General features: G+C 43.0%; 1 protein-coding gene across 11 annotated transcripts in view; it reads left to right on the top strand.

The window, feature by feature from the left end:
• Positions 1–26,159, top strand: part of LOC124206178 (forkhead box protein P1-like) — a 51,490-nt gene that overhangs the window by 332 nt on the left and 24,999 nt on the right. For 5 of the 11 annotated variants that reach the window (XM_046603869.1, XM_046603875.1, XM_046603873.1 and 2 more), the window contains exon 1: positions 24,954–25,349. The exons of 1 other annotated variant lie outside the window; for it this stretch is intronic. In XM_046603869.1, coding sequence (XP_046459825.1) covers positions 25,347–25,349 — 3 coding nt within the window. In that variant the 5' untranslated portion in view covers positions 24,954–25,346. Of the gene's footprint in view, positions 1–11,576; positions 12,236–24,904; positions 25,350–26,159 lie in introns of those variants that run through there. 5 more of the 11 variants (XM_046603879.1, XM_046603877.1, XM_046603870.1 and 2 more) reach the window with 4 other exon arrangements.

Raw genomic sequence — 26,159 nt, 5'->3', positions numbered from 1 at the left:
TTATTGGATTTGAATTGTGATGTATACGTAAACGACAAACTTTTTAGGGTTTTTTAAATTATTGACGCTAAATTATTTCAAAGTTTTTGAACTTTTTGGAATTCAAAAAGCCGAAGATTTCAACTTAGAATTTGTGTTAGATCGGCTTCTATGAGATTAAATGTAATTTTTAATATTTTTTTTCTTAATATTCTGTTTTTATTTTGACTGACTAGTTAAAAGTGACGTATTTATGGGGAATTAACAAGTAGTGCCATCTAGTGAATGAATAAGTAACAAGACATGAAATACAATCGAAACAGTAAGAAAAAAAACATCGTTATGTTTCATAATTTCATAATTATAAATTTTGGAAATTTAGGCATGAAGAATATAAAGCGCGGTACTTAAAAAATTAGTCGAATCAAATTTACAATGCGGATGCTGGCGTTTGAAATGAACTGCAATGTTAACTATAAAGTTCGCACACGCCAGCCATAACTTTAGCGTTAACGTCTTTGTCGTTGATTTGAACTTGACATCGTCATCTTTCCCCCCCAGATCTTCTTCCTTTTTGGAAGGCGCAGGACAAAAGAGAATCGAGCCATTTTTGTGTTGTGTTATTGACTCAGCCACTTTGAGAAAGAACCGGGTGTGATTCGAAAAAAAGTCTCCCCGCTTTTTCCCTCTCCGCTGTCTATACGTCGCCCAGCCAGCCGGCCAGTTATATTCTGTTCGACTATGTGTGTGTGTGTGCGCGTGTGTGTCCCCAAACATTATTTGGCTAAACCACGCTGTTGTTTTGTTTTCTCTTATATATATATATATGTGTGTGTGTGTGTGTGTGTGTGTATATATATATATATATTCGTCGGCGTCCAGCGTCGTTCCGTTCTAGACTTTTCCATTTGGTTCTTGTTTACCAAGACCTTGCATTTTGTTGACACTGCGCCCGGCTTCGCCTGCTTGCCTTCCTCTTTGCTCTCTCCCACCAAAAACTCCCCCCTCGCCCACCTCTCTCTCTCTCTCTCGCAACGAATTGGGTTGCGTCAACTAGCGTGAGCAGCCGTCGAGGGTATTAGGCGGGTGGGTGATGTGTGCGGGGTGGTAAAAGAAGGAAGAAGAGGAGGAAGAACAAAACAGTAGACAAGTCTCTCGACGCTATCCACGGGCTCCATGGACAGTGGGGGGCAAAAGGAGGAAAGCGCTTTTATATTCTCTTGTGTGTGTGTGTACTCTATAGCTGTTCATTCCACCTATATAGAGACTCTCCTTTTCGTCCGTTCTCTGGCCGTCCGTCCGTCCGTCTCCCACCACCACCACCACCCCCTTTGACCTCCCACAAGCTTTTCTGCCCCACTTTGTTTTATCAAGGATCCTTGTTGGTATTTTCTCTGTATTTATTCTCTTCTTTGGCTCCGGCGCGTGGGCATTCGTCTTCCGGCGCTGATGTGACTTTGTGTGTGCGTGTCAGTTATTTTTTTTGGGGGGTTTTGGGTGATGGAACAGAACAGAAAAAAAAAAACTAAATAAATGTGAACGCGATGAGCCGATGACACATAATTATTATTATATTATTATTATTACAGAGGAAAACGAAGAGCGGCCGATTAGCCAGTCGCTAGATGGCACAATGTCCGATAGTATACAGTATATTACATATCCGAATATGAAAGTAGCAAGGCGCCAACAACAACACTTTCGTGATTATAAGGCGAGCGGTCCCCAAAACAAATTGCCGCGCCAAGTCTAGCGGAAATAAAGCGGGGCAAATACTTGTCTAGATATATAATCTGAGAAATTGAACTGTTGAGATCTCAAAGTCGACTGATATAGCATTGGACGTTTCCGCTTGTTCGCCCTCGCTCGAAACGTTACAAACGGAGGTGGGCTCCTGTGGTGACGTCTCATGCGTCTCTCTCGGCAGCCGACGCCAAAAGCACAGCACACATCTACCCACACACACTATAATACTGTTGACAAGACGACTCAATCACACAGGTCTTTTTTTTTTTCTTTTGATGTGAACTAAATGGGGGCATCGACTGGCATGAATGGAAGATCGCCCTCATCTACGTAGAAAGGCAGCCCATCAGAGAGAAATGCGACCTCTCCTCTGACCTGGCGTGTCATTTTTCCCTCGCACTTGACTGAACATCTCAACTCCGGGGTGTGTGTGCTGTGCGGGGATCCCGTTTGGAAGCTGCCAGCATTTGTGTGACTAACGATACCATTAAAGAATGTGTCTTTGTAATTTCTCACTTTTCCCCCCTTCTCTCTCTCATTTCTCCCCGGCAGCAGCAGACAAAAAAGAAAAAAAAGGTTTTGTCACTTGCGCTATATAGCTTAATTGATCCGATTCCGATCAATCAATGCCGTTATATCTATAGTAGTATCCCGGATTCCCCGACTGCACTCTCTCTCTCTCAATTGCTGCGCACTCCGATGGTCGCAAATAAATACGATTTGGGAATAAGACGTTTGAATTCGGGAGTTTTGGGGTCGGGAAATTGAGAGAATTGTATTCAAAATGATTGAGTCGGTGTTAAAGTGGAATAAATCAACTTGAAACCGCTTCGAATTGCAATCGTTGTTTGAGTAGGTTTGATGACGTTGGTGATTCAAGCGAAGAACGTTATAAGTACAAATGTTAACTGCATTATCCTAATAAAATAAGAGAGTCGGGTTCGTTTGAATTGAAGTGGATCAATTAACAGGTCGAGCGAGAGCGCCCCCGCCGGAGTCTTGTACAGCAGCTAGCTAGAGCGCTCGGCTTTAATGATAAGCGGAAAATAAAATTATACAAACATGCTGCTGCTTGCGTCTGCATCGCATTATTAAAGGGACGCGTGGAATCCGAGATGATGCATCCGCTTCCTGTTGCTGCCACTGTGTCGCTGTCTATATAAACCTATATATATAATAGATAGATAGATGTGAAACTACTGTGCTCTGATGTACAACTCATAAAACACATTATTTGCATGCGCCCGTCAGTGTCTTTAGAGGCCCCGAAGAGCCCGTATTATTGTCTCCAAGGAAATGGCTTGTTGAATGTTAGATGAACCCTTTTTTTTCTTCTTCTTCTTCAATAACCGAGTGAAATTATCATTGAAGTACTGCATGTGTGTGTGTGCGTGCCAAATGAACTCAATGCGACTCGTTGTATATATTATATGAGAGATTGAAAGCTCTCTAGCTCTTCTGTGCATCAAACGCTCAAACACAAATAAAAATAAGAGTTTCCAGATGTAGTAATAATGAACGCCGGCTCTGCTTATTGCACGCCGAGCCAAGATTTTCAATTTCGTCCATCCTGTTTAAGACGAGAAGTATACAGGCACTACTATACTAAATTAATATTTTTGAAACGGGGTAAATTATCAAAAGATTATCGGATGAAATTGAAGATTGAAATTGTAGCTCGGGAAATGTGGGCTGGACGGTGGCAGTCGGTGAGAGTGTTACTAAATATAAGGACCAATATATGCTCTCCGCTTCGATATTATTAGCTGATTTTCGGTTTTATGTAACATATATATACCCTGGCGGTCCCTAATCGTAAAAGCAAAGAGAAAGAAGCGCACATAAGATGTCTGATCAGCGCGATTTCTTTTGTATTCGAGTTGGACCTATATTTTTGATTTGGTGAAGGAGGAAGTTTATTCACCGGTCGTCCAACTTGCTTGTTTATCTGATATGGGTGACCAGAGCACCGCAGAGCACATGACTTATATATTAGATGCTGCTGCTGCTGCTGCTGCTGTATACTAGGCTGTCACTATCAAAAAGATGTGACCAATGACCGCACAATATGTGGCTGGCTAGAATTTTTCTGCTTGCCAACGCTAGATCCACCCGAAAACATATACACTCAAATAAAAGCGCCCCGGCCAATGTCGCCGATCTATATTTGTGTCCTCCATCAAAATCTCTTGTCCAGCTCGGCCTCTCACTACTAGGCATCCGCACATATAGTCCTCGCCCCCCTCTCCGAGATCCATCGAAAAAGAATGAAATTCCCCTCTCTCCCACACACACATACAGCGGGGCTTTCATTTATCGACATATTTATGATGAACAGATAGCGTTTTGATGAGCATCTCTCGGCTGACCGAATGGACACAAGGCCATACGCACACATACATAACACATATATTTATATATATATATGTGTACTATATACAGTGCAGGCGTGTATGTGTGTACTTGATTGGATGACCGCAAGTCCTCCTGTTTTATGGATTAATATCAAGCGCGGGCGGCTATGAACATGCGATTTCAATATTCTTTGATTGGATGTATAGCCATGTAGGTTCGACCAATATCTAATAGGCTGCATACCGCACCAACATATCTGTGTATCCTATGCACACGGTGGATTTATTGAGAACCGAACTCATAGGATATAGTATATGTATTATATAGGTATATATATATATGTGTGTGTGTAATAGTACATAAAAAAAGAAGTGGAATGATGAATGGTTAGCTTTTTTGATTGTTGGCTGCGGTGCCATAGCGCCGTAACAAAAGATCCCCATCGTCTTTTAGCTTTTTTCTTCTCTCGATTTCTATCGATATAGTATATATCTAATGCTTCTTCGGCTACCCAAAGTTCTCCTTCTCTACTCACTCTCTACACACTAGTCTTTTCATATTCAAATGGCTTTACTGGTTCTTTTCACATCGCTTCCAAACCATTCATCACCACAGCCTCTTTCTAGCTCTCTCTCTCTCTCTCAGCCTTTTTTCGCATATACATATTATAGATATTCGTAATATTGATGAATTGTATAACTATTTCATGTATGGAACACTTAGATTCTTCCACGTCTATTGCGGTCGTAAAAGAAAAAAAAGGAAAAAAAAAGGCGATTTTTCACCGGCGAAAGGGGAGAAAAAAGAAGTGGCGATGAAAGAAAATCATAAAAAGATTCTCGAGTTTTATGGTGTTGTGTCGTACACACATTCAAATGTTGCGTCATATCGGTTTCGGGTCACCATTCACGGCGGCTATTTGTCTCCATTTGACTAGACTGTCAAACGCAAACTGTTGTCGCGTACAAAAGTTTGTAGGCCTTTTTGCCGCAGCACAAGGGCCCTCCTCAATATTATAATAATAATGTATACAAGTATTATATACAAGTAGGGCTCCTCCACTGCTTGGAAATATCTCTGTCAATAAGGGGGCTGGGTCGACCACAAGACGGCCACGGCCGGCTGCTGCTGTATTTATATATATCGTCCATTTCTTTTATTATTAATATTTTGTCTGCGTCAGTTTGTGTGTGTGTGTGTGTATACGTCTGAGAAAGAGTGTGTATATTATCAAGTAATGTTATGTCGATGGCTGTTGAGGACTTGAAGCTGCAACTTTTTGTTCGTTTTTCTTTTTTCTGGGTCTGAAGCCAAATTCGTCGATGGGCAGCAGCAGTGGCGGGATATAGTACTAGTTGTGTGTCGTCATTTTGATGGCTGTTGGCTCAGCAAGAAGACACACTTTCGGGTTTTCCTGCTGACGGCTCACAACAGATTATCACACACACACACAGGGAAAAGAATAGGAAAAAAGAGTTTCTGAGGGAACGACTATGACGGGGGGCGGAGGATATGCGGCCGGTCAGGTTATTCCACAGTCAAGAATGCCTATACTATATAGCCAACGATCGTTTTGATGTTTTTAAATGTCTCAAAGACATTGCCAACAGAGGGTGAAGTCGTGAAGATGGCCATAATGTAAGGACTGTCCACCGTTGGAATCGACACAAAAGGGAGGAGAGAGAGAGAAAATAAGAAAAAGGCTAGTTTTTCTATCTCCCCAGTCTATATAGCGTGCACTTGTCGTCTTTCCTCCTTCTCCCACCCCCAAGTGGGCAGAGCGCACTCGGCAGGAGCGTGTAGTGTATACCCAGCAACGTCCGGACCGACGGATTTATTCAGGAGCGCCAGTGACCGGATGTATTGATATTCCGGCCCTTTGGCCGTTTTAATGGCTCCATCTAATCAATCCCGCTCGAATGTAACAACGGGATGGACTGCCGCTAAACTACAGTGCAAGTATAGTTCTACCCAGTCTACACAGTCCCGCCAGTGTATATAAATAGGGACAGCAGCCGCAGAGGTGTATACCCAAGACGACGGGCGGTGACAAGCCGATGGCCTCAACGGAAAAATAACTCGCGGCTTTACACATTTTTTCCGCCCATGAAACTAAATAAGAAGCGCTTGATTGATTCCATTAGTATTGGCTTTTTCCTTTTTTTTTTTTTTTTAGTCTTGGGAGGGCTAAATATTGCATCAGAGCGGCGGTTTCTCTGTAACAGTTAATTTTTCGAGTACATGTTCGATAATACACAGGCAACTGCGCATCCGCCCAAACCGCGCCAGTTTTATATACCCCCCCTGCGAATTTAATTTTCCTCCCAATGGGTTTACCCAAGCTGAAAAAAAATGAAGCGCTTCCTTTTCACTATTATAAAAAAAGTCATACAGTCGACTATTGAAATAACAAGACCAAAATTGATATTTATTTTACTATTTGTAACCATTTTTTTGTGTGTTAATTTACACAAAGAACGAGGAAGTTTCTTTTGATTGAGCAAAATGACCACCCACCGCAACGACAGCAACGTTATGATAGTGTTGTGTAACCAGTCTCTCGGATTTGATCGATCCTCTATTCGTACCTTGTTTTTTTTTTATTATTCCTTTTCATATTTCGCGCTAGTTAATCACTTGAACGATTCCATTCAAACGGGCAGAAGATGATATACCTGCGCTGCATTGTACTCAATTGCCCTCGCTAATTCCGTTCGGGAAAGGACTATAGAACACAAACCCAACGACCTACATCGAAGATATTTTTCGGTGAAAGAAGTAATAACAAAAAAGTCAAAATTGATAACGAAGGAATCGCTAAAAATATACTGCGTCGCCACAATATGAATCAATATTCATTCAAGCGTAATAACCTTGCGTTTCAGAAATTGATGTTGAATAATATCGATTTTATATAGGGACGAGGAAGCAGGGGGGGGGGGGGGGAGGGAAACCGCCCGTCGTTTAGTATCGAAGGAGAAGTTGAGTGGGCAAAAGAGGCAACAACTCCGAGACTGGAACAACACGCTGGCTTGACGGAAGACGGTTAAAAAGGTAAGGATCGCGCTGTGTGTGTTGACACAGGGGCCAGCTCTCGTCGCGCGTCATCTTTTATTTTAAATATTGTTTTCCCGCGCGCACATAGCAAAAGAGGAGGACTGGAGGGTGGTCTATAGCCGGGAGAGTATAGAGTAGAGAGAGAGAGAGGTGTTGGTTGCTATAGCAGCAAGGCAGTACATATGACTGGGCACCCAAAGTCAACATTAGGAGGCCCTTCAAAAAGCGCGTCCAACGGTCTCGACACATAGGCGCGCGTTGGTCCGCGCTCCGTTTGCCATCCACAACAGACAACAACACACACACACACATAGACAACACGCACGGAGTGTATAGGGCCAGTGCACTTTGCTGTTGTTGTTGTTGCTCTTTCTCTCTCTCTCTCCTCCCGCACACACACGGGGCTCTGAGCAAAGAGAGAGGGCGCGAACGGGAAAAAAAGTAAAAAAAGAGACCCAGTCATCGTCAACACACTTTGCCTCATTATTCTCGTCGTGTTGTTGTTTCTTCTCTCTTCTTTCTATCCAGACTCTTACTTCTTTTTTTTTCGGGGCTGGCTGTTTTGTTTTGTTACGGGCCAGCAGTTGATAAAAGAACAAACAGACAAACGTTGGACGGACTCTCTTGTAGTCAATATATTTTCTTCGTATTAAAAATAAAATAAAAAAATATAAAAAGATCCCAGCGTGTCGTTTCCGTTAAATTCCCAAATAAGTTCTCTGACCATTTTTGTTTTGTTTCTCTTCTCTGTTTTCTTTTTGAGGCCTCATGTATTGTTTTTAGATTTTGTTAAGTTGCTGTTAACGAGTCGTGTGTACTTTACCGCCGTTTTCAATTAGAGTTTGACCTATTGCATAAATATTCTACCTGGTCAAAAATTGAAAAGGTGAACAATTGGGTGGCACGTGTCGATCTAGGTTGGCCTACATTTTGATCGTCCGGTATATAACACACTACTACTCAACCAAGAGACGCCCGACGATATTATAATAAAAATTATAGATCTAAAAAGAAAGCGATAGAGAACACAGTTATAGGGGTGTTTCTCCAGAGATTCAAACAAAAACGTCTAGAGAGGCTAGAAAACAAAAACAAGCCGACATCAATTTCTTATTTGTAACTAATAGCTAGGGGATATAGCGATCTTGTTGACCGATCCTGTGGGGATTTTTATATAGGGTGACCCAAAACAATCGATAGTCTATAGCGTAGTAGCAAGTAGGCCTACTAGCAGCTATTATACTACTACTACTACGTCTAGAGTATAGAAAATTGTAGAGTGAAGAAGCAAGAAGCAAGGTCACATCAAAAATACAATAAAGGTGAAACGATAAGAAAAACAAAAATGACAATTTTTTTCTTTTAGACACAAACACAAACATTGATCGGACGTCGGTGCCTCATTCATTGACCTTGGGGACCCTCTCCGGATGACCTCCTCCGGTAAAAATGACCTCGCGTGACCCTCTGGTAGTTAGCTGATGGTCTTTTAAATCGAAAAGAGGAAGAAGAGCAACTCTGTGTGTGTGTATACTGTCATTGTATACACACAAACAACGGGGCCGCCATCATCCCCCCCTCTCTAGAGTGAATGCGCTTTTGTGTGTATTAAAAAGAAAAAGTTAGTGGTAAACAAGAAGATGCTGGCTCATTGTGAATTTTCTGCGATGGATCCATCATATTATCTTCTATGACCGTCTCCGGTGTATAACACAGACTTGATTGATTTCCACAGCAGTCCCCTCCGAATCGTGTGACAACTTATCGCCTTAATTCTTTAAACATTTAAATGGGCGACAATAGAAGAGCTCAACAGCTTATTGAAATTAATGAACAATATCGTCATCCGATTGTATACGGAGGAGAGAAATTTAAAAGTTGGCGCGGAGACCGACTGGCGGGTCGGGTTAGTTGGCCTAATAACTTGATGTTGTTACGGCCGGGGCTTGAACACACGTACACGAGACGGCCGAAAAACTCACACACCGTGTAATTTCATTTTCCTACCCCAAAACACACAAAACATTAGAATTAGAATAAAAAAACAAGCCAAATGTTTCCAGCTAACTGCAAGTCTATGGGGGAAAAAGGGCGAACTTAATGAAATCGTTAAATTTTATTGAGACGAAATAACAGTTTTGGAGCGACCGCACGCCGAGATCTCTGTTTCCTCTCTCTCTCTCTTTGACCGTCTGATTTCGTTATTTCGTTTCAGACGTCAAACAAAAACAAAAAAACAACCCAAAAAGAGGGACAATAAAAATTACAAAAAAAATGAAATGCGCGCTCGAAAACATTTAAACTTGTTGTTGCTGATGGAGTGAGCTCGTTAAAACGCACATAGCCGCCGCAGTTATAACCGTCGTCATCTCCTTCTTAAAGCTCTTTTCTTCAATCATTAAACAAACATCAATTTTTTTTTTCGCCTTTGTGTGTGTGTGTTTTTCATTTCGGGTGAAACACACAAAAAAACAAAATTGGAAAGGGGAGAACGCGCAACCCCATCGTCGCAAATAGGCGAAACAAAAATATCAACCAAATTTTTCTGATATTTTTAAGCACCGGAAGCGGGTGACATCATCGCGTTCCGCCAATTGGCGTAACAGAAAGTGCCGTTGCCAGAAAACAAAAAAATCAGAAAAGAATTTATTTATTTTTTTCCCTTTTGTTTTTGGCAATGCGACCATGTCTGATATAATCCATTGATTTCTTTCGTTCGTTGGTTACGGTCAGAGAATTTTCTCATCCATTCATCTCAAAATAAAACAAAAAAAGGTGTCGAGACCTTTATTACACTCGGGAGCGAACCATTTCCAAATCCGGATAGCCCACCATCCGTCGGCCTTCCGCGCAACGCCCGGAAGGACTTCTATCCAAACTTATTGCCTAAAAGTTGATGTCCCCCAGTGCTCTCTGCTCTACTCTCTCTGTGTGTACATAAAGAAACAAGAAAACATTGAATGTTCTCCTTTCAAGTCAAAAAGAGTCGCGTATTTTTCATATTATAGCATTTTGGGTCCAGCTTGTGATGGACGACCGTCAACCACGATGGCGCTTATATAACTTGTTCTCCTCCTTTCCTCTTTGTAACAAGAAGCGAAAAAATCAAAGCGAAAAAATATATATATAATGTTAAAAATAAGGCGACGAGGGTGGAAGAGAGCGGACAAGAGGCCAAAGCAGTTACATATGGATATCGGGAACACATAAGGAATGCCGTTTTCCTTGTGTTACAACACACACAACCGAAAAACGCGCGGCTTTTCTTCCTTTTTTTTTTTTTTGACACTGGTGTAGAGCTAGGTTTCCCTTATTCTTGCTGTATGTATTTTCTGCGCAGTGTCCAATGACTTAACGCTGGTAATCATTGGTTGGGAAGTCAGGAAGAAGAAGAAGAAGAAGAAGAAGGGACACAGCGAAAAATACGGAGGACGTTTTTGAGTGTTTGAGGGGGAGTTTTTCACAAAAAAAGAAGAAAAAGAAGAAAAAAAAGAGAGGCTGTCAGACATAAATTACATCGGCTGCGAAAGGTACATATATATAACCCCGGCCATATACCTTTAGTTGCTGAAAATGCCCATTGTAAACTTGCGTGTGTATTCGTGTGTTAGTCTCTGTTAGTTTGGTGTGTGTGTGTGTGTGTATATGTTAGTGATGCACAGGCTGTGTGTGTGTGGGTCGAGGGTGGGAAGGTGGGCCTCTTCTTGTTTCCTTGGGTGGCCAATACAATAACACAAGAGCAGCTAAGCAAGAGAGATGCAATAGTCCAAGACGAGAGGTCACTTACCCTCAACTCGTAAAAATGAAGAAAAAATATTTTCCCAAACTGCGGAAAGAACACAGAGAGCTGTTGATTAACTTTTGAAAAAGTCCTTTTTTCCCCCCTTTCGACTCCCTTTCATTTGGTAATCAAACGGTGACCGCCAACAGATGGCCGAGATTCAATCAATGCGGGAAATTCGAAACTGGGATGATGGTGGCTGCCGCAGTCTCCCCGATCTGATTGTTGATTTTGTGGGTCTCTAGCCCTCGTTAAGTTGTCGGAAAAAAGGACATTTTCGCGTTGTTTGGAGAGAGATCTAGATTTCATTTTGCGATAGGTCTCACATGACGTCACGGGCTAATCTGACAAGGAGGTGAGGTGACAGAAAACAAAAAAGGTGGCCCTTTCCTCGTAAATGGGCTCAACTCGACGTCGACCGTTTTGTTGTCGACTTTCAAATGATAATAATAATTATACAAAGAAACGAGCTGAGAGAGTGAACTAAGGGTGAACCAAAAAAAAAAAAAATTTGTCACACCAACTTCCAAATTGTCCAAGTTTCCTTTTTTTTTTTTAAAGTGTGCCTGGAAAAACTGGTTTTCCGAGATTTTTCTTACAAGCCAAACCCCCCTTAAAACTAACCCCCCTCCCACCACCTTCCTCAGTGTAGTCTATACCTAAACCCTCATCCAATTGGGACTACCACCCTCCCACCACCCCCTCAAATGTACACACAGCACACAGAGAGATCTTTTCCATCTTCTTGTCGAAGGAAGAACAAACTGTGCGTAGTACAAGTCGAAGAAGCGAATGGTCAGCAAGTTCCAGCCACCACACCACAGAGACTCATTAGACTTCCTTTCTTAGACAGGAGCAGAAGCAGAAATAAGGAAGTTGCACCAAGTTTTGATTTTTTAAAAGTGAACTGAATTATTTGTATTTCAAACTCTCGATCGTATTGACTCAAATCGCATCTCCGCCACCTGTGCTGTTGTTCATCCCGAGGTTCATCCGGTGGACGTCCGTAAAGACATATAGACGCTTCCAGTTGTTTTATTTATTTTTGTGCTGGAATTTTTTCGATTGATGGACGTAGCCGTCCGGCAGTTATTCAGGATAATTCTACGATATTGTTGTGATTCAAACTGAGAGCTGGTGGTGAATTTTTTACTGTGATAGAAAAAGCCGCACGAAATTTCAAACGGTGCGCGCGAATTGGAAGCGCGCCCCTATATTTTTATACGGACAAACCGCCCAGCTGACTACAGTGTCCGAGACGGACAAGCTTCCGGCTGTCGAGGAATTACGGCGCCGCCTCTTTCGGCTATTATACCCGTAAGTTTCCAGAATTTCAATTATATTTTAAAAATAGCTAATAATCGAAGTATATAGCCTATAATATGAGATTCCCAATAGAGAGGTGAACATTCAACCGCAAGGTGGAATTCCAGATATTTAAAATGCCTCAAATTACTACGAATTTGGAATGCAATGTCATTCAATTTGAAGGTCTCGGTAGAGACCTGTAAAATCGTTAGTTCGACGTATATTAAAGGATAATTTGTTTTTAATTGAATGACGTTTCAGACCCGAAATGCGTTTTCCTTAGGGAAAAGATGAAAAAAATAGAAAAAAACAAAAAACAAAAACAATTGATGTATACAAGATATATATGAGGGTGTAGAATCGGTAGGGTGGTAGAGGGGGGAGGTGTCCATTGATATCTCAAGCTAAAAGTGTCCCCACCGATTCTCTGGCAGTGCCCGACTGCTGTCGATGAGATCTCTAATAGCTTTTCTTGTCCTTTTTTACCCTGCTCTCCAGTCCAGCAGGCGAGGAGGGTAGGAGGTCATTCATTATTGAAATTCCGAGCTCCTCCTTCCCTGCTGTATAGCGCACAGCCTCCATGCTCAAGTCACAGATACTTTGTGTCGCGAACGTTTGCTCTTTCGTCCCGGCACGAAAATTCGACCGGGGTTTCCTTTTTCCCCTGCGAACACTGGAACACACAGGTCAGAGAGCCGTTCCAGCACACACAGTTGTTCCATCTCCCGTTTCAAAAAAACCATCTCCCCTCCTCTTTTTTCTCTTGTATTCTTCTACCATTTTTGACTTTTTTTCTCCCCCAAGAAGAGAAAAAGAAAAAAAGCATTTTACGACACTTCCGAGCGCGGCTCAAACACAACTGGCAAACACGGTGAGTGCTGGTCAGTCAGTCAGTCAGTCTCTCTCTATATATCCATTGCGTCGTTGTTAACACAAGGTCCCATAGTCCCATATAGTGTGTGGGAGGGGTAACTGGAACTTTTTTCTTCTGGACCACGGACGACTTTTTTTTTTTTCGTTTTGTTTCTTATTATATTCCCATAGACCGCGCGCTGGTTTTTCGCCTTCAAATTTCAATGCACCTCCTCTTTTTTTGTTATGTGTGTTCCAGTTCAAGAAAAAAGAGGCCCCCCCAAAAAAGACCCTAGATGACCGATATGTCTATAGCTATTTGAATTTTGCCGCTGCAACCAAACTCTTCTAAGAAAAAAAAAATCTCGTCACACACACACACAACACAAGACCATATAACCAGAAAAGCTCCTCCTATTTTTTCCATCTATTTCTCACTGGTACACAACACAATCAAGACTTTTTTTTTTCTTTCCCCTTGACCATATGGACCCCTTCAATGAATTGCCATGGTGTCTCTTTCTCTCTTATTTGGCTGTGGGTTGTATAAATGCCACGGTAATTTTTCCCCTTGCGTTTTCACTATACTTTATATATATAACATAATAAACAAAACAAAAAAGAATCTTTGTGGGAGAGAGAGTCAAATGCTCAGGTCAACAGACAATAGATATATAGGGTGGGTGCTGCGCTAGCTGTGCTCTGCGTTAAAGTTTCTGTGTGAAAACTGTGAAGCGCGTTTCTTCTGTGCTGGTATTGTCCGCGCAAAAATAATATGCTCGGACAAACAGACGAGAGTCGACTCTCTTTTTGCTGGAACACCTGGGCTCATATGTTTAAAAGCGAGTGGTTAAACGAACTGGAGGAAAAGGCGATCCCTAACTTAGCTAGACCAAAAAGTCGAAAAAGTGAAACTGTGTTGCCCTGCTACTGACTTCCAGAATTATAATCTATAGTTTTGAGTTTTCTTCTTTCATCCAATGTTTTCTGCTGCTCTGTAATACAACAGCCGGAGAGCGGGCTACTATCCCGTTTCGTTTTGAATCCGGAATATAAGTTTTAGATTCCCGAAATGAAAAGCTGACTTTTTTTGTTTTTTGATTCCCTTTAAAACATTTGAATGTGTTGCGCTGTGCTACTGTGTACAAATAAAAGTTCATTTCCATTTTGACACAACCAGAAAAGGGTGGGGGGTTGAACTCTTCCGGAAAGAGAGAATAGCCCCTTCCGATGATGGAGAAAGAGAATAAGAGATGGGAAGTGAAGATGTGTATAGAGTCGACCAAAAGTTTTGTGTGTGTGTGTGTCTATATATGAGGCTGCTAGCTCAGGAGTACGGCTAGGATTGCCATATACTATCGTGTTTGTATTTCTCTTTTGGCCTTTCTCCTTTTGGGCACAGGAGAGGAGACGTCGGCCGACGAGAGTTGATCAACTTGGGCCGACGCAAACGGGGCGCACTCACCCAAAGACGAGGTCTAGTATTATACGTCGTAGGAGTACAGTGGGCACGAAAGACACAGCCGAGCAGGGCTACTACTAGGCTAATTGGAATAATGCAAATGAGCAAGTTGCTTTCTCTCATATGCCTACATGTGCTGCTGCTGCTCCTGTCGGCCCACCCAACCCCCCTTTGCAGCCCCTCTTCTTTTCAGTATATAAGCAAGACAGAGAGAGATAGAGAGAGCAAGTGAAGTATATTATACTATAGGCAAGAGAGTGTAGTGAGCAAAAGTCGCTGGCGAACCTTTCAATAGTTGACGAAGCGTTGTCTTTTATGTTGCTAATTAGTCGGTCCGTATCTAGTAGTCATTTTTGAGAGGAAGAAGAAGAAGAAGAGGCTGGCCGCCTACTCCTCCCTGCCTTCTCGAGATTTTCTTGTTCAACACAAACTCGTGTGGCCAATCGGCATCGCTCCCCTTCTTAACTCATAGTCGACTGCATTGGCAAGCAAAATTTGAAAAGCTCCTAGACCGCTGCAAAGAAGGAGAGAAGACCCAACTGATTTTCCGTATTCAAAAGACGTCGCCCGCGCACAAAACGCGCACCACCAACTCAGCCAGAGAGCAAATGTCTTTTTTTTTTATTCTTCTTTGACTTTTGCTCGCCAAAAATGAGGATATAAGGAAATGAGAGACACACTCTGAAACTAAAAAAAAAAAAAACGTTTGGTCAATAATCAGAAACTATACAAAGAAAAACTGGGGTGGAATTCTCAATTTCACACACACACAAGTTATTTCTTTTTTGGGGGTTGAATATTTACTCCTATCACGACAGAGCAACTCCGCGCCGGATGAAAAGCTCTCCATGTTTTTTCTTTTTTTTATTCTATGCGCATTTTTAATATTCCGGATGTGTCTTATACGCGCACCTATATACTGCACGTAATGTTGTGATGTATTACGAGGAGGTATATGTATTATAATATTCGTTTCCTTTTTTGTTCTTTTTTTGTGACCGAGCGCAGCGCACGCCAGCCCACAGTTCGTCCCATTAATTGGCTGCCGTGTGTGTGCAGTTTTTCTTGTGCGATATTACACGGTACATAATATTTTGCTTAGAGTCTCATATACACACACACATATACAGTCTATATTTGTGTGTGCAGTCGTCGACGGTTGTTATCTCATCCGCCCGAAAAATAAAAAATGAAAAAAAGTTCTTTTTGTCTGTACGTGTGTAGGCGGGATGAAATGTATAATGGATTTGACATTTCAACCTAAAAATAAGGCGACACACACAATTGTTTCGTGACGTACCGATGTCCATACATATATAACACTCGTGATTTTTTTTTTCTTTCGTCCCGTCCCCGCTGTAATACGATGAGCTCTTGTTTGGTCTGCAACGCTCGTCGGTTAATTGATGTAGAAAAATAGGAAGTTTTAAACCAAATCACGCTTGTCCCTCTAAAACATATCGTGTTGCGGTGATGAAACTTTTTTTTTTGTTTCCACCTTTTTTTGTATTTTTTTATTTTATGATTTGATGGGAGTCGGCCGGTGGTACTATTAAATGTGTAACCCTAATCATTAAAGGGTTATCACAGAATGAACGTATATCCCTCCCTTTTCCAACCTCATCACCTCTTTTTGGATCAAATATAAAAAAGTTTCGTTTCATTTTTTTGTTCTCCCCCTCCGGCACGGTTATTTTAGCTGGTGGTGGTGCATGGGGTCCGCCGACTTGTATGTGGCATGTCATCATCAACAAATTGTTAGGAAAAAAATACAACAAATTGTCGCCAAGTTATCGATCAAATGTGTGCTGACGCCGGCCGCATATACAGAACCGCACACCGTGTACTATATACATTTATACGCACAGGCTTGGGATGTTATTATACTGCAACCCGGTTAAGGGATATACTCTGCTAGGGTTGCGGTGGTGACGTGTCACATCAATTAGCCACTTTGCCAAGGGCTCATGACCCGCACAAGTCGCTCGTCTGATAGAAAATTGTGCCGGGTCGACATTTATGAAAATATAAGAAGAAGCCCAAGATGGCGTGACGTGAGCAGGTTCAAACTCTCTGTTCCATACATTCATTTTCGTCTATCAATGCCATTGTGTGTGGCATGCATAGGTAGAAATGATCATTAATTGACGACGGTAATCAACTTTTCTGACTTAATCATTTCTAAATCGAGTCGTCGTTTGCCAGAAATGTCTTTTATAGATCCTCAAGGTGGAAAAGGTTATTTCGTCTTAACACCTTTGGCTGGCGTGGTAGGAGGATGTGTGCGTTTGATGACTTTATTTTTGTCACATCAATTAGCCACACTTGGCGGGAGCGGTGAATCAAGCCGACGTCGGCGGGAACAAAAAGACAAAAAAAAAAACGAAAAAGACTGTCGTCTATTCCAAGTATTTCGGTCGGAAGCGTCGACAGCGTCTTCCGCGTTTTGCGTCTTTTATTTCGTTAGATATTCACATTATGTCACGCGCGCGCGCTCATAGATTTCACGAAAAGGTTCATTCTTTTTTTCTTTTATTTTCTTTTCTCTTTACTTGATTCTAATAATGATCCTCGCTGGTGATGGCCTGACGCCTGACCACCACCGGCAACAGGAATATAAGATTCACGCTGGTCTGCCGATTGATATTAGATCACGATGGCCAACGGACAGATTTATACAGTCACGCAAGGGGGCCGGCCGGCCGGCAGCGCTCAGTCTGGCGAATTATCTCTAGCTCAGCAGACTTGATATTTCCCGCTCCCGACTGACCGGTCTCTGCTGCTCTCCGTGTCGCTGCATAGATATATACAAATATATTTATAATATAGGCGCGCTTGCTGGTCCCACAACCACCGCATCAGCTATAGCTCTCTCAATAATGGAACGCGCAATTGGATCGATTGGCGTTTGGCAATTAAAGTGAATAAATCAAGCGCCGCCGCCCCTGACGCTATAGTATACATCGTCGTCATGGAAGATTCTCATGCAATCGACCGACTGTTACACACACTATTACGTTAATGTAGGTCTCTCCGCGCGGCTCTGCTGTGTGTAGGTATCTTGCAGACATAGTATGTATATGAGTGCACCGATGGATGGATGGATGGATTGTTGTTTTTCGTCGCAATTCGTTCGGGAGAAGAAAACAAAAAAACGGGCAAGGCAGCGCAGTAGCGCGGGTTCTCCCGCCTGGCCAGCTAATTAATTTTCTCTCTCTCTTTCTCTCTTATGTCTGTGTGTGTGTGTGTGTGTGTTGACTGCCAACTTGTTTACTCTCTTTCTCTCGCTGTCGGCCATCTTGTTTTTTGGAGGAAGGGGAAGAGATTGGGGGGGGGGGGGGAAGGAAGGGCAAGGGAGTTGAGTTGTTGTTGTTTATTATGGGATGCAATATAAGAGCCGTTGCTAACGACAAACAAGTCTGAGGGAGGGAGAGGCGAGAGGGAGAAGCAATAGAGGGTGGTGCAGCAGATAGTCTGCAGGGAGGGAGAGCTTTTAAAAATGAGGGCGAAGGTGGAGTGGGTGGTGCTGGAGACCTGATGGAAGGAGAGAGAGGGTGGCGCGCGGACGAGCGGGGGGGCTTCAAGTTTATCCAGCGCCAACAACAACAACAACAACAGACCCCCTCCTCTTCCAAGGCTTTCCTTCTGATGGACGGTCACGTCACCAACACACACACACACACACACACACACAGTGAACAGACCCACACACAGACACACACACTCACGAAACCTGGTGTGCAGCCACCAGTCGCTCACTCACTCCTCTGGCGCTCTTCTCGTCGCTTCATTCAAACTTAACACCGAGCCCGCGCTATACCGCACCGCGCTCTCTGCTATCCAGTCCCGCAAAAAAAACAATTTTGTTTGACCGCAGTTTAATTGGATTAAATCGACGACAGCAGCCGCAATTGTGTGTGTGTTGATTGACGCGCTACTTCAATTGAAACAGTTTTCGCAAGTTTTTTGGTATTTTTCTTTGAGTTGTTTCGACCAATTTGTTTTTTTTACCGGCGTTTCGTGCGCGTTTGAATTTTCACTCGACTGGAACACGCGGACAAAAAGGATGACTCGGCTTTTCTCCAGGTTAGAATCATGAGATTATTTTCAATGTACGTCATTTGTGCAATTTTTGGTTGGGCCGAGACGATTATCTTTGCCGCTATTTTTATACCCAAATGTCAAAGTCTGACCGACTTCCGAATAACAAACCCCCTCGCACACGCACAGACACAGAGACACACACACACACGCGCGCATTCCTCTGTTGATTGCGACTCGCGGGGGCATATGGGGACGCGAGACGACTTGTTGTTCTCGCTCGGCTCCCTTATAACCGAACGAATCGAAAATACGCAAGAAATTTCTGAGCGGATCTTGATTTCTTTTGATTGGATCGCCTCTGATTGCATTAAGTGATCCATCTTGATTATTGTTTCGTCATTCAGTGCGGACGGTGGGGACTCGAAAATATACTCACGATTGTTCATCTCTTGTGAAGGAGCAATAACAACAACAAGTTGAGCATTTTTCTTTTTTTTTTATCTCTGTCAAATGATTTTCTTGTTTTTCTTCCGGCCCGCGGTGTCCACCCCCTATTGATTACCGCCGGGCCTGGTCGGATGTGTTTATCAATCTCCGTGAGTTTCTTTTTACCCCTGGCGCATATGCCCATTGACATAGACAGCAGCAGCGGTTGACCGGGCAACGTCAACCTATTATTGAATCTGTTGAAACTCTATAGTCTGTCTTTCTCTGTTCTCTCTTCTCTGTGTGTGTGTGTGTTTGTTGTAGTTTATTTATATGTTGGGTAACTCGTCCATCCAAACATTCTCTCTATACAGAGACTGACAATATAGAGTTTCGGATTTCTTTCGAGAGTCCCAGTCCATTCAGCCAACAAATCTCGTGAATTATAGAATAAACCTCATCCAGCAGACCAGCAGCCAGCCACAGCAATAGCCCTTAATGATCATCTTCTTCTTTCCCTAACTGATGGATGGAGGGGAGCAGACGGGGGGGTGGGGGAGAGAGAAAGGGTCGATATTATACCCACGAAAACAACAACAACAACAACATCCACCAGCATCCGGCGGCGCGCATAGCCTTCCCAGGTATCCGCACGTCAAAAATTCTCTGAGCTGACGCATTGCCAACAAAAACGTCACGGCTGTGGCCCCAAAAAAAGGAGCAACAACAACAACAACAACAACAGTCAAAAATAATAAGCTTAGGAATTCAAATCTAACTTCGAAATGAGTCGTTTGTAAAATGAAAAAAAAAGTGGGTGTGTTTTTAAAAACGAATTTCTCCGAATGCGATTGTTTTTCTTCTTTCAATGGGGAAGGAGGAGGGGGTAGTAGCTAGCAGACGAAAATAAGAAGGAAAAAGATAAAAACAAAAAGTCAATAGACAAATATTTTGTCGATAGAAAACGGTTGCCCGTGGAGAGAAAGAAACTGCAGGAAGAAGAAAATACGACGATGATGGTCTCTACTACTCTCTTAGTATACACACAGAGCAGTAGTAGTATATGTGTTGTTGTTGTTGTCTGCTATTGCTGCTGCTGTCCCTCTGCTGTTCGTGTTTGTGTTTTGTGGCGAATGGGCGGAGGGGGGCGAAAGAAGAAGAAGGGAGAAGAACTTTCTATTTATCTCCCGGGATGTTTTTCGGACAACATCTAGGACATGCCAAAGGAATAAGAGAGAGAGAGAGTGGGGGTATGTGTGTGTGTATATACTCCTGGCCGGCGCGCGGGAAAAGAGCCGGGTGGAAGATGTTGTTGACTGTGTTGTTTCGCCCGGCTGCATCTCCTTCATTCCCCCCTCTTCTTCTTCTTTCCTGCATATACCCTTTTTTCTCTCTCTCTCTCCACCGTGTGTACGTGTGCCAACACAACAACCCCCAACGACCTCGGGACCTTATTTTCCCTTTTCTCCCTTTTTGATTTCGCTGATGTGGCCTCTGACCTGTTTTTGTTGTTCTGGGCTGGGCTGTTGTTGTTGTTTTTGGGGGCCTCGCGTCTCCCCGTCTATATCTAAGGTTCTTCTTGTTGTTTTGTTGCTCATCTCCTGATGGATAGTTTTCAACCCCAGAGCTGCCCCACCACACCATTCTTGGAGGGGGCCAAAGGGAAAAAGAAAATGATTCATGGCTCTTCTTCATGATGTTATTTGTTGGCTCCATCCCGCTGGAATTTCCTACCGTACCCGAAAAACAAACGAAATCGATCGAACTTCATTATATACACCGGGGGTAGTACAAAATATCAACTTTGTTTTGTTCATTTTTGCCGATTCCGGTCGACAACAGGAAATTTAAAAAAGAAAAAAGGAGCGTTGAATTGCGCCAAAGTTTTTTGTGTACAGTTTGGGCATTCGCGGAAGCGGATGACAGAGAGAAGGATTCGTTAAAAGTGGGGCGGATAGTTTTATCAACAAGCGCCGAGAGTAGTAGTACACAGTAGTCTATCATATAGCAGCAGCAGAAGAGTCGTCGGGATATGGTGTAGTAGTATCTATAGACCGCACGGTAGCGCTCATATATATAGTCAACTCGCCAGATTACACACACACAAACATACACACACACAACAACGAACGCACGACAAGAAACGCCGTCGTCAAAAGTTTCGGGCAGCTCTCTCTCTATCCTATAAATCCCAACTCTCGATGTCACCAACCGCCACCCTTTTATATATCCCACACAACATAACATGTGTATATGTGTATACCTGTCGTGAAAACATCAGCTCGACGACCAGAGCAGTTTGGGGTTTTTCTTTTCTTTTTTTTTGTTTTTGGCTGGCAGCAAAGCAAAGTCTTCCCTAATTGCTTGTTTATCTAATTGTTGCTGCCAACACAAAACTTTGTGCCGGTTTGGAAACGGGAGGAGGAAAAAAACACAAGGGGGTGGTGGTGATGGTGGTATACTATATATCTATAAGTAGCGAGGCGGCTCTACTTTAACCTGCTACTACTACACCTGCACCTCGCTGGCACCTTTACACACGCGGGCAAGAGACAGAGAGGAACGCGCGCGTGCGTTTACTAATGAATTTCGGCTCTACAAACTTCTTGGATGGGTGTGTGTATACAAGAACGCGGAGACAACAACAAACACAACACAAACAATTTAGAAAGAAAAAAAAAACGTTTCCACGGATACGATTTCAGATGTCATTCCACCAGCCGCCGCTAAAATGTCTTGATAGTATATCCGGATCAATAATCTGCCGTTTTTTGTTATTTTAAAATTCCCTCCGTTTTTTTATTTTTTATTTTGCGCAAATTTAAAAAAAAATTAAGACGGGCAATTATTTTCGTTATAAAATAATAAACGAAATTCCACCTTTGAGAGATGTAAAAAGTCGACATCATTTTCAATTCGGCGCTCTATCAAAAGCTATGCGGTACGGAGAGAGAGAGAATGATGCGCACGTCGGGGCGAACAGTGTTTCTCTTTTCTTTTCTGTCGTTCGGTTGCATGACAAATGATTGAAGATGGCGGAACATCTTTTTTTTCTTTTTTGGCCCAGGCAATCGAAATGGTTTTTCAGCGTACACTTTATATATCGTATAGTGTATAGGGAAGAAGAAGAAGATAAAAGAAGAAGAGGCTTTGCGATGATGCGCTTTTCAAATGTCATGTCCACACGCGTTGGCGGCTGCCGTACCGCCCGCCGCTTTCGATTGATGAACTCCCGGATCATTTCGGATATCTGGCCCTCTTTTCTCTCTCCCCCCTTTTTATACATCCATGCCTTGGCTATGATATCGTTTCCCTCCCCCCTTCTTCTTTTTCCGCCCGCATCCGATCGTTTGGCTGTATCTTTCGGACGGTGTACACAGAAAAATGCAATGGTCCGGTCATCGAAAGGTTTTTTTTTTACCATCAATAAAAATGGCCAGCCTTCTTTTTTTTAAAAAAGGAGAAAAATTTGACCACATTTTTTCGCGGAGCCGCAGTCGGCCGTAAGGATATATGGCAAAAGGTATATATATATGAAGCTGTTGCCGGTTGATGTGTTTCTATACTTAGTCGTGTAGGATAGACATTCTGCATAGGTTGATTCCAACGTTCTATATCCCGTCGAGTTGTCAAAAGGGCCCCGTTTTTCTTGTTTGACGAATTGTTCCATGAGCCGGTAGTCCACCATCCATCATCGGCAATACTATAAAAGCTGCTAGAACATTTCATTTGTCGGTTAAGGGGCGTTTGTATACAGGAGGCAAGGTCCGCCCTTAAAAAATAAAATACCTAGATGTACTATAACACAAAAGAATCTAAACTTCTCGCCTCGATCGGCTCTCATCTCGCCTGCATTTCTCTGTGGTGGTCCATGTTTTTCTTTTGGAGATTCGTTGCGCTGACTTCATCAATGAATGGCTGATCAAGCATCTTCCGGCCTTTATTTTGTTTTTTCTCCCCTTGGTCCTCCCTTTTCTTGTTGTCTTCTCCGATTGACAAAAGATATACACAAAAAGCTGAACGACATTTTCGCCGGCTGTCAAAAGGAGAGGGGCCGCTGTGTTGTGTGCGCTATAGTTGCCGGTAGTCAAAAGGGCAATCGCGGCCTATAATATCCTCCAGCGGTGCTGTTTTGTCTTATATATATTGTGTTGTGTGTTTTGTTGGATCAGTGGCTGCTGCTGCTGCTGGGCTGCGCTGCTTTATTGTTGGGCTGTTTGGTTCCGGTCCAGTTCGCTCGGCTGACTGCCCATGGAATGTTTTTGTTGTGTTTTTTTTTTTTTTTTTTTCTATTTTGTTTTTTCTTGGTCGTGTTTGCTCTCGTGTCGGACGACATTCAATGTGCCGCCTCCCGCTGCGTGACCGCCTCGCTAATCTGTCGAATAGCGAAGGAAACGAGCGTTAAAATATAATTTCCCGAAAGGAAAATATGAATCACAGTTGAACGATTTAAGAGGCGGAATTTCGCCCGGCCCCCCATCTCATACAAGTTGAAATTCTTTTTGGGTAGGATTATTTTCCACTTGCTGAATTATTATATTTCTCTCCTCCGGTTTTGGGATATCGAACTGAAATTGTTCCGGCATCCATTCAAACGATCAAAGTTCACACACTATATCTGTGTATTAACGACTCTCTCTACGTGCTGCGTACATAAAATAGTGGCGACTATACGTTACTACATTAACAACATATCACATCAGAAATCGGGTACGCGCGCGGAGAGTTTGAAGGACCAAAAAAAAAAGTGAGGCGCGGGCGACTTTGAATGTCGAGCCGGGCGCTGGAAGCGGAGTAGCGAAAATCATAGATCTCTCCGCTCCAGCAGCTCGAACCCTTTTTTCGTATACAACAGCGTATAACACAAGGAGGCCTTGTGCTGTGTGCTGCCTTCACCTCTTTGCATTTTCCCCCATTGAAAAGAGAGAGAGAGAGACCGATGATCTATATATTTTATTCACTCGATGATAAACTATCGCTCAAAGGGGAAAACCAGGGTCGACTTTTGCCACTTTTTTTTATAAGGGAGGCGAGTATATAGTGGTGTGGGCCCTTCAACCCTCAACTCCATCAGTTGCCGCCGACATTTTTTCGGGGGTGTTTGATTAAACCTATAGACGGTATAGTATAGGGGCGTTCAATAAAGTCAAATTTATTTTTTCAATTCGAATTTTTCAATTTTATTATAATGAATGAATGAAGTGCTGGTTGTCAAATTTCAATGTAAGGTCCTTCATTGGCTGCCAACCGCTAGGAAAATTTAAAAAAAAGCCTATAGTTGTTGATTATTTACACGTTTACAGTGCGGTAATCACTTTGAATTTTTTTTTTTCAAATGACGCGGGCGATGGTCCCGGAATTTCCCATTGAAAAACAGAAGCTGATAATAAGAAAATAAATGGTAAAAGCCAAATAGGCCTATTATATTACAAAAAAAAAATCAAAAGAAGTCCATCTCCCTTCCTTATTCTATTCTAATCTCTACATCAGTTGAGATTTTGAGAGCGGTTGATGATGCCACGATACGGCTCATGGTGGCTTGTCAAAAAAGAAAAAAAGGGAGGGAGTCGACGGCCGATACGAATCGGAAGGTGTCAGTGTGCTGGGAGCAGAGAAGAAGAAGAAGCAGGGAGTTGGGTGGGCTTTCTATACAAGACAAGAGCAGGTTTTTTTTTTCTCTTTTCTTTTGGGTGGGAGGAAGAATGAGGAGGCGGAGTAGCACTGGTGAGGTACACCGTCGAGTTGCATCGGCGCGCAAGTTTCTTCCCTTTTCATTTCCCTCTCATTTTCTTATTTCTTCGTCTGCTGCTTGCCTTTGGCTATTGTGGACAGCCAAAAAGGAGGGTTGGGTGGGCAGGGGGGTGGGCAGAAAGGGGCGGCGGCGGTAGCGGACTAGCGTCATTCTAGACAGCGGAGAGAGAGTATATGGAAGCGTCGAATAAAACACACACACACAGAGCAGCAGCAGCAAAGAGTTAGAGCCTTCAGCGAGGGTGTATATCACTGGGTGGTCGTGTTGAATGCGGCCGCAGTTGGGTGCTCTCTTCTTCACTTCGCGCACTTGACACAGGCTCCGCAACACACTCCTTCTTCTTCCGGCCCGTCTTACCTGCGCTGCCCACCACCCAGCATCCGCTGCACACAAACAAGTTTTCGTTTTCTATTTCTAAAAAAAAAAAAACTTTTGAATTTTTTCCCGCGCACAGCGGAAAAAAAAGTGCGGAACGTGTTCCGCCTTTTCTCACCTCTTCACTTGACGATTTCTTCTTCCGCTCACGACCCAAGGCCAAAAAATCCCAAACAGTCGAAACAGTCGGTGCGTTCAAATATGGACTCATGGTGAGTGTACAAGCTCTAATCACATCTATCCCGAAATATGTCGCCGTTTTTATTTCTAAAATTTGTCGTTTTAATTTTTAAAATTCGCGCGCTTGAAGAAATGTAACACTACCGTCTTAGTCGCGCAATCAAAGCCGTTGATTGTCTAACGACTTTGGCTCGCCGTCAGATTCCAAGTAAAATAGTATTTCCGCAAATAACCGCCGACCGCGACGTCCTCGAGTGATGATGTTTGGGCTTGTGTGACTGTTGTGTGTCGAAAATTGCTTCATTAAAACCCCCCCGCGCCCAAGAACTTGTGAGAGCACAGAAAGAAATGTTATAAAGGAGAGGTTGTTATTTAGGGTAGTTTCTTATTCTTATTATTTTTTTTTTTTTGTGATGCGGCCGAGAGAAGAGTTGCACACGGACGGAGACGAGCGACTCATTAGCAGAAGGAAGAAGTGTTTGTACGCGTGGCCGCGGTCGCGGAGGTCTGTAACCACCACTCGGCGGTGCATGGGTGGTGGTGGTGGGGCTCTGCCAAGCAAAGACAACATGTTGTATATCAAGACAAGAAGAAGAAGAAGAAGAACGACCATCAAGGCTCTTGATGATGATGATGATGATAGGAGAAGAAATACATAAGGACGGGGGGGGGGGGACACTTCATTATTTCATCATCATCTTTTGATTCTACACACACACACAACAGCTCGCGACCGCAATCCTTCCTCCCACCTCTCTTTTTCTTAGATATGATTCCATCTCTCCCGCGATGATGTGTGGTGTGTCCCTCTGTGCGCTGGCTCTTGTCTTTTTAATTGCGTT

Source organism: Daphnia pulex, chromosome 10 (assembly GCF_021134715.1).
Source record: "Daphnia pulex isolate KAP4 chromosome 10, ASM2113471v1".
Classification (NCBI taxonomy): domain Eukaryota; kingdom Metazoa; phylum Arthropoda; class Branchiopoda; order Diplostraca; family Daphniidae; genus Daphnia; species Daphnia pulex.
This window is presented reverse-complemented; position numbering and strand designations above follow the sequence as displayed.